General features: G+C 40.9%; 1 protein-coding gene across 1 annotated transcript in view; it reads left to right on the plus strand.

Moving 5' to 3' along the window:
• nr2f6b (nuclear receptor subfamily 2, group F, member 6b) overlaps positions 1-6,282 on the plus strand; it is a 10,151-nt gene extending 3,869 nt beyond the window's left edge. Inside the window, exons 3-5 of the mRNA XM_080431637.1 lie at positions 3,129-3,466; positions 3,613-3,859; positions 4,318-6,282. Of these exons, the coding sequence (XP_080287763.1) occupies positions 3,129-3,466; positions 3,613-3,859; positions 4,318-4,592 (860 nt within the window). The 3' untranslated portion in view covers positions 4,593-6,282. The remainder of the gene's footprint in view (positions 1-3,128; positions 3,467-3,612; positions 3,860-4,317) is intronic.
• Positions 6,283-9,734: the final 3,452 nt, after the last annotated feature.

Consider the following 9,734-nt stretch of genomic DNA (forward strand, 5'->3'; position numbering starts at 1 on the left):
ATTGTGAAAATAGCCCATCTACAAGCGTTGCGAGGCGTTGTGAGCTTGTAGATGTGCTACTTTCACAATATTTATCTGTGGAACCGAGTCAAACTAAATGTAATGCCTACAATTCCAAGTGCTTGTCAGGGTTGGGGGGTCACCAGTTTAAATATGATTATTTTGGGGGGTGACGGCCTGAAAAGGTTGAGAACCACTGCCCTATATCACAGTGCCACATACCCATGGCATTTCCCCCATAGTTGAACACCACAACAACAAAAAAGTCTCTGACAAAAGTAATCAACAGCTGACAGCCTTCTGGCCCTGCCAGCACTTATAGCCTACTGAGCTTGATTATCATTTATCATAGTGACACAGGTTTCCACATCACTGTAAACAGGTTCACTCAGTCATGACTCATGAGTGAAGCCTTTCAAACGTATTTAAAAGGGCTGCTATTTCCACTTTTAACCTCTATTCAAATTCTGACCCACTGCCACGAGGGTAACTTTAAACAGTCAGTGTGGACAAAAACTGGACTAGCAGGACTCAACTTTGATCTGTAACCACATACAGGCAGTAGAATGCATAATAGATTGTTAAATTGTAGATTGTTAAATTGCAGATTGTTAAATTGTTAACAGCAGTAGACTACTGCTGTTAACTATTAGTTTTAATTAAAAAAAAAAAAGATTATAGAACTACATTTTTAACGTGAAGAGGTGCGATGGTCGACTCAATGCAAAAATGTATGTTTAAAATTATCATTAAAACCGTGACTGAGAATGGTTAGAAGATTGAGAGGTACCTGCTCGCCTTATTTCGTCTGGACGGAAATAACTTAACGTCATCAGGTGGCCGGAACCCACGACCAGAACCTCCGGTGCCGTGCACCTCCAAAATGCTTCCCCTAGTTTAAAATTGATTTAAATTGGTATAATTGTTTCGTTTCTTTTGGTATAATAATCGTTTGGTAAATCCATATTTTATTCTGACTCGTAGCGCAACTAGCGAGACTAAACTAATTGATTCGTATTATGTGGGGAACAAAAACAATGTGACGCCAACCGGAACACACCACCGGAACACGATAGTTTTTTCCCTTTTTTTCTAAACCGGATCACACGGGCCAGTTTAGAACGAATACCAGGCTTTCCTCCGTGGTAGAAAAGCCGGTGACGCGAGGTTATATAATATACCTGCGGGATGGGTGTTACAGATTATGTTTGGATGTGAGGGCTCTGGCCTCTGGCTGCGACATCTGTCAGCGAGTCACCCCCATCGATTCGTTGACGTTGATTGATTGACTGGGCTGGTTTAGGCAGGTGTCCCCTTTTCCCCTCGCTGCTCCATGTGTGGATGATGGCGCACATCATTGCTAGAGGAACCTCCTCCAAACAAGCAAGCCCCATTTGTAGGACCATAGGGAAGGGAAGTCTAGCAGTGTTGCCATGTTTTGTGAGAGCAAAAAACAAGCCAAAAAAAAAACACAACCCGCAACTATCAATATTTAACAAGCAACTTCACTGATAAATAAGCCCAAACAACTGGACCCAGGCAGCCCAAGCCCCCAGAACCGCGGTAGAACAGCGAGTGAAGCTGCCGTCGCCTGGTGGTCAAATCTGAGATTGCAATACCTCTGCATATAAAATGCTACTACGCATGCGTATACCGTTTGAAACGTTATCAGTGCGCCTGCAATCCAGGTGAAGAGGTACTTATGGGTGCTTCATGCGCTTGTGAGCAACTTTCATTGAAATTAATAGCTGGGGCGGCAGTCCGCCCTCTAGATATATTATAATAATTCTATGAGGCAGCCACACATCTTCTACTCTAGTAATTATTGGTCTACTGCTGCTATGTTACCTGTTAACTCGCATCGGCAGCGCCCAAGCAGCACCACAGGTGTGATTCATTACTAGTAAGGTAGCCATGTTGTTCCACAGAAGTAACGTATTTACAGTGGTGGAAAAAGTACTCAGATATCAATACTGCAATATAGAAATACTCCATTACAAGTAAAAGTCTGGAACTTAAAATTGACTTGAGTAAAAGTGCAAAAGTATTGGTATCAAAATGAACTTAAAGTACCAAAATGAGAAGTACTGAAATATTTGAAAATAGCCAATCTACAAGCTCGTTGTGAGCTTGTAGATCGGCTATTTTCAAATAGCCTATGTATAAAATAGGGCTAAAGTGGTTAATGAATGTTTTATAATATCATAATTTATATCTGAAAAGTAACTAGTAACTAAAGTTTTCAAATAATTGTAGTGGAGTAAAGTACAATATTTGCCTCTGAGAAGTGGAGTAGAAGTAAAAGTATTGGAAATTGGAAATACTCAAGTAAAGTACAAATACCTCAAAATTGTACTTAAGTACAGCACTTGAGTAAATGTACTTAGTTACTTTCCACCACTGCGTATTTACAACTGAAAAAATACGACTTATTTTCAAGTCCTGGGCCTGTGCCAAGAAAACGTGCATTTTCCTTACACTTACAGATTATTCTTTGGCAGGTTAACTTAATTCCTCAAACTGTGACATACTAGCGCTAGTAGCTATGTCACAGTAGTAGTAACTAGCCTAATCATTGGGAGCAAAAGGCTGATTTCCAAAATAAATGATATAGGCTAACACGTTTATCGTTCATCTATTACCCTGTCTCTTCAAAGCTTTAGATTGCATAACATTAATGCAACACAGCAAGTCATTGTCCTGTAAAAAGTAAGTTCCTCTTGGAGGTGATGCAAGTATAACCACCTTGATTCGAACCCAGGTCTTATAGATGGGAAACCAAATATCTAGAAACTAAACCAAAGGGGAAACTCCCACTGGCAACGAGATATTAGGCCTTTGGGCTAAAGGCAGGGCTAATCTGTTACTATCATCCTACTTTGATCTCATTGGGAAACCTGATCCAGATTGTAAATCAAACCCAGGTCTACCACATGGGAAATAATCTACTGCTTTGTCAAAGGGAAATCATTCCTGACCAAGGGAGATATTTGGCTCATGGGCTACAGGCAAGGCTTCTCTGCTATACAAGCATTGAAAGGGTGGGACTTCTACATTTGTTATTATATCTCTACATACAAATATATTTACATTGTTATTGTATCTCTTCTCTTCTTATTCATCTACAGCTGTACAGCGGGGGCGCATCCCTCCATCTCACTCAGGTATCAGTCCCACCTCCCTGATAGGTGGTGGGGGTGTTGGTGGAGGGCCAGTGCATATTGGGGGTGACTATTTCAATGGCCAGCCAGTCTCGGAGCTCATCTCCCAGCTTCTTCGTGCTGAGCCCTACCCCAGCAGCCGCTATGGGGCCCCGTATGGCCAGGGACAGATGCAGGGCTCCTCCAGCGGTGGCTCGGTCATGGGCATCGACAACATCTGCGAGCTGGCGGCTCGGCTCCTCTTCAGCACAATCGAGTGGGCCAGGAATATCCCCTACTTCCCAGAACTGCCTGTGTCAGAGCAGGTCAGTCAATACAAGGCAGTGGTTTGTCAGCCTCATGCGGCACATTTTGCATTTTGAGTGATTGACTAAGACATCTTAGTGTATTCAGTGCTCTGGCATCAAAAGCAAAGGCTCTGTAATCACATTGCTCTGAACCCTGTCCACAGGTGGCACTGCTACGGCTGAGCTGGAGTGAACTGTTCATCCTCAACGCAGCCCAGTCTGCCCTACCGCTCCACATGGCTCCCTTGCTAGCGGCGGCTGGCTTCCATTCCTCGCCCATGTCTGCAGAGCGTGTGGTGTCCTTCATGGACCAGATCAGGGTGTTCCAGGATCAGGTCGACAAACTCTCGAGACTGCAGGTGGACTCGGCAGAGTACAGCTGCCTCAAAGCCATCGCGCTCTTTTCCCCTGGTGAGTTTGGCAAACTGAATCTACACCTTTCTCACCTGGTTAATTACACCGAGACAGCTCATTTATAGGCCCTATGGTTACTTGCCTAGACATGTAGTGTTACTGTAGATCAAGTCATTGCAAACTCATACAGCTAAAAGGAAAATGTCTTAAGCAGAATTTACATATATGAATCAGAAATGTCAGAATTCAGTATGACGCAATCGTCTATAATTTAGAACTAGAAAGGTGCGCTCCGTGGAGTGCATATCTCTGCCTGGCCAGGTGGCCTACCCAAGGCTGTATAATTTGTGGGTTGCAGCTGTCAGGCCCAGAGGACGCGGCAGGGGGAAATAGGTGTTGTGGTGGCCCGTGGCATAATGCATACCAATCTGAGGGTCCTTGAAATTAGATAGTTTTAGAACCACAAGTTTAAGTTAAGTTGCTTAACACGTCATATTTTCTCCTTCTTTTCACAGACGCATGTGGTCTGACTGATCCAGCCCACGTGGAGTCTCTCCAGGAGAAGGCGCAGGTGGCTCTGACGGAGTACGAGAGGTTGCAGTACCCCAACCAGCCTCAGCGTTTTGGCCGTCTGTTACTGCGCCTCCCAGCCCTGCGGGCTGTGCCAGCCAACCTCATCTCCCAGCTCTTCTTCATGCGGCTGGTGGGCAAAACACCCATCGAGACGCTGATCCGAGACATGCAGCTATCAGGGAGCTCTATCAGCTGGCCCTACGCGCCGGGACAGTAGATTGAGATGGAATTAGATCAGACAGGGAGGACCTACAGCTCGCGACAATTAGATTAAAATAAAACTAATTAAAAGCATAAATGCATAAAGAAAAAGAGGGCAATTTTTTTCCCAGAGTTTAATGGTTCTCTTGTGAGCATAGAGGACAATTATTTTCTGACTTTGTTCAATGTTGAGGTTCCTGAGGAAGTTCAGCTTTAATAGGTGAAGGGCCCACGTGTCTCATTCTAATTCTCCCCCGGTGAACGAAATGTAACCAAACGAGGAAACGAGCGAAACCAAATGATGATGCCATGTCTTGCGTGTTTGCAGCACTTCTCCTTTTTGTCTGACCTACATCTGATCTCTCTCTCTCTGTCTCATGTTGGACTGGAATCTGGGCTTTGAAATACAGACTCTTTAACATGAGGCCATGTGCCTACATACTACCTCTTCCCATATCACCTTTTATGTGAGTCAGTTTGAGTTCAGGCTCTGTGTGTACTCTCTGCTTAATGTAAATGAACATGTTGCTGATAATGGCAGTGCTAAGCCCAATAGCCCACAGTAACATCTCCAGAGCAGTTTTGTTGTCACAACTGTGGATTTTAGCTGGACTGACTTACCACTGGTATAACTTTCAAAGTCAACCTGTTTATCATTTGTGCAGACAGATGTGGAGATGCGAATCATGTTGCACTTATGCTAAACAGTCATGGACATTCTATATTATACTGTGTATAATATGCTATACAGTTCTGGCCACTAGCTATTACTGTGCAAATAAACAGGCAGAGAGGAAGTGGAGGTGATTGTATAATACATGACCTCTAACACACATCCTGGTTCCTCAGACAGTCACACCCCTGTCTTATATTATTACCTCATGTTTTATATATCGGAGACAAAGATTGTATAAGTATTCATGTGCTAGTAGAAGATTCGTGTGAAAGGGATCAAGACATCACCAAACTCAACAGCCATATTTTATATACCAGAACTTGGCAGAAATACATGGTTTAATAACTAAATGGTTCAAAAATAGTAGTACTTGAGTGCTACGTGGTTTAAGAGGACATCTAAAGGTTGGGACATCATTCACTGAAGCACACACTAAAAAAAGTATGCAAGTGTCCCTCCCTTTTCCCTCAAACATTTGTTGCATATTATTCAGTAAATATTTGTTTTCTTATCTGCTAACTTCTGTCTTTGTCTATGTGAGGGTAGAGGCATAATGTTTAGTTTTTTTGCCCTCACCTCTGTGGTCCCTTAAAAAAGTAAACTAATAGATGTGGGCTATTTTGGCAATTATTATGATTATGCAAGGTACTAAACGCTTTGACGTATGGTTATTCTGTTTGTTGGTACTGTGATAAAAGGTTACGAGTGCTATTGCCATGGACTCTTGCCAAATTACTTACTTGAAAGTGTAAGAGTGTGTGGAGCTGAAAATATATATGGTTAAAAAAAACGTTTATTTTCCCTGTCATGATATTCTGTGAAGAAAACCACTGACCACATTGTACGTAAAAAGGTTCATAGCTATCCTTGAATCAGGCACCTTTTTTTTTGCTGGAATTTAAACTCTAGTGATTTAACAGTTTTACGTTTGAAAGAATCATGTTTCTATCACCATGTCAAACCAAAATGTCGGAATTTGATATTGCTGGCTATTTTTTTTTGCATTGCTAGGAATAAAAGTATAAACACATTTCCATGGTTGGTGTGAATATGCTTTCGAATTGATATAGCACACATTTGCATGAATGAATAATGTCAACATGTGAAAACAATTAGTCTTGCTAACTGATTGATGATTCTCAAGGGGAAATTAAGTAAGAACTGTGTGTACCTAAACATTAGCATTTTGTTTTCTTTACCCAATAGTCCTTTTGCAAGATCATGCTTAAGCAACTACCCTGACTTTGGTGTTTCCCAAAGACAGCCAAAGGTCATTTTACTAACAGGAGCAGTGAGTGCCAGCTTGCATCATGTTTGTGTGGGTCATTATCGCCTTGGACTGTAGACATAAATGGTTTAATAAATAAATGGTTCAAACATAGTAGTACTTCAGTAATTTAAGATGGCACCTAAATGTTAGGACATTATTCACTGAGCAGCACAAAATTTAAAAAGTATGCAAGTGTCCCTCCCTTTTCCCTCAAACATTTGTTTCATATTATTCAGTGAATATTCGTTTTCTTACTTCTTTTCTTAACTTCAAAATATATTTTTTGTCTATGTGAGGGTAGAGGCATAATGTAATTTTGCCCTCACCTCTGTGGTCCCTTAAAAAACTAAACTAATGGATGTGGGCTATTTTGGCAATTATTATGATAATGCAAGGTACTAAATGTTTTGATAGGTTATTCTGTTTGATGTGACTGTGATAAAAGGTTACGAGTGCTATTGCCAATTTGCCATTGACTCTTGCCAAATTACTTACTTGAAAGTGTAAGAGTGTGTGGAGCTGAAAATATATATGGTTAAAAAAAACTTTAAAATTCCCTGTCATGATATTGTTATGAAAACCACGACCACATTGTACGTAAAAAAGTTCATAGCTATCCTTGAATTAAGCATGTTTTTTGCTGGAATTTAAACTAGTGATTTAACAGTTTTACATTTGAAAGAATCATGTCAAACCAAAATGTTGAATTTTTTTATTGCTGACAATGGCTATTTTTTGCATTGCTAGGAATAAAACACATTTCCATGGTTGGTGTGAATATGCTTTTGAATTGATATAGCACACATTTGAAATTATTATTCTTGCTAACTGATTGATAATTCTAAAAGGGAAATTAAGTAACAACTGTGTGTACCTAAACATTAGCATTTTATGTTTTCTTTGCCCAATAGTCCTTTAGCAAAATCATGCTTAAGCAACTACCCTGACTTCGGTGTTTCCCAAAGACAGCCAAAGTAATTTTACTAACAGGAGCAGTGAGTGCCAGCTTGCATCGTGTTTCTGTGGGTCAGCATCGCCTTGGACTGTTAGTAGACAAGAACAATCAGTTTGGATTAAGCCTGATTTATAATCCTAAAATAGCTGATGTACAAGCTCAAATGTGATGCATTGGGAGCTTGTAGATGTGATATTTTCAGCAAGCTACACTGTCATACTATGGTGCATGAATTAAGCATTAGCAGTGCTAGCCTGGTAAACCATCTTGGTCGCGTGGATTCACATTTTCATACAGATGATGCATGAAAATGTGAATTCATGAGACCAAGATGGTTTACCAGGCTATAGCAGTGCTACCTGTCAAAGAAAATCAGCAGGCCTATATCAGTCCTATGACTCTCCCTACTGGACACAACTTGTAAACGCAGACAGTAATCTTAAATAAACCTCCAGTCCAAACCAAAGAGACAGAAAACAGCCACCTGTAGAAAAATAGGGCTAACTCACTGGTAACGTTTAGACAATTAGAGATGTTTATTACTCAGTGAATATCAATACTTTTTAGACATCATACGTCCTGGAAGTACTCAGTTACAAAACATGTATTTTACAACAGCATCAAAGAAAATAAATTTATATAAAAAAATAAATGACTCACAAAGGGTTTGCAAAATGACAATGTTCTTCACAGACTCGTCAGTGCCTCATAAACAAATACAATTGCATGACAAATCAAAACAGGTGTAAATAATCTTCGAACTTCTGCCAGTAACACTTTGCACATGGAGTGGATTAATTCACCTCTTACCACACATGAAATCAGCAGATAATCATTTTCACCACTAGAAGGAATCAAATAAATCACGTTCAGCTTAAGCCTAATTTATGTCATTATGCGACCGTGTCACTCACCAAAAATGACTGATTTACAAACTCAGTTATTTGCGGCAAGCGACAAGCAACACCATTCATACAACAAAATATAAATTAGGCTTCAGAGACAGTGAGATGATATACACGTACAGAAATGTTTCCCATTCTTTTGAAGGCACACGAGACAAATATTGTTAAGAAATAAACTGTTACTTTATGATTTGCATAGCATCAGTGCATAGTGAAGGATCGCTGAGGGGGGAAATCATAATAACTACTACCAATCTCTAGTATATGTACCAATAACAATATCAATGTCCATGTTTATAGACCTAACATAACAACTGGGCATAACATGTATACTTAGCTTTTGTTCCTCTGGGTCCTGTGTTACATTAAAGCACAAATCAATCCCTATTAAACTTAAACGTATGAACAGAACAGCTGTGACACTGACATCATCAAAACTATATACAACAATACAAGTCATATCTCAGTGACTAGTCCAGTACAACCCCTTTATGTTTAAACTGCAACCAAGATAAGCAGTAAAAAGATTTGTTAAGACAAAAAGTCACACAATGGAACATAATGTAATGTGTGCAGTACATAATAGAATCTTGGCCTAAAACATTGACGTAATTGACGTGAATGTTTTAGGCAAAAACGAGAAGAACAATCAAGTGTTTGGGACCTAAGTAATATTTCTGTGGTTGATAGTTTGCGTGTGTGTTTGAATGCAAACAGACGCAGCAAGTAGTCTCTCACCGGTTTCTAAGTGCTCTGATAATGTTTTGGCTCTAATCTGAGGAGATAAAGCAAATGAAAGTCTCCAATCTAGAGAGCAAACAGTGTAGAGAGCACCTGGTACAGTTATCACAGGTGACCAAAGGTCAGATGACTTTCAAATAACCTTTCTCCCACGACGACCAGTGCTTCTAAAGACCGACGACCAGTAGCACTTCAATACAAGACAGACCACTCTACAATGAAATGTCCCTTTTAGTGAAATGGCAGTGTTTGCGAACGCAGCGGAAGGAGGCGCGCCGAAGGCGCGCCTCCGCGCAAGTGGAGCATACTATGAAACCGTGCTCGGCTTGTGTGTGTCTCTGGGTCTCTGTGTGCACTGCCTGTGTGCACTGCCTGTGTGCAGCTCCTCTGAGATAAGTAAATGTCCAATTTAGACGTACCATACATCAAATGAAAGGTCTTTGAAAACTGAACATACCTGTCAAGGTTGCGTTTAAGCCCGCCCCTTCCCCCGGAAGCCACGCCCCGGAGAAGGCTCCTAAAAACTCCCCATTGAAACCCCATGTTAAATGAAAAGTGCCCGAATCGCTCCCAAACTTTTTCTACCCCCCCTAAGTGGGGGTCTACGAACA

Source organism: Gymnoscopelus braueri, assembly GCF_963280865.1.
Source record: "Gymnoscopelus braueri genome assembly, chromosome: 6".
NCBI classification, from domain to species: Eukaryota; Metazoa; Chordata; class Actinopteri; order Myctophiformes; family Myctophidae; genus Gymnoscopelus; species Gymnoscopelus braueri.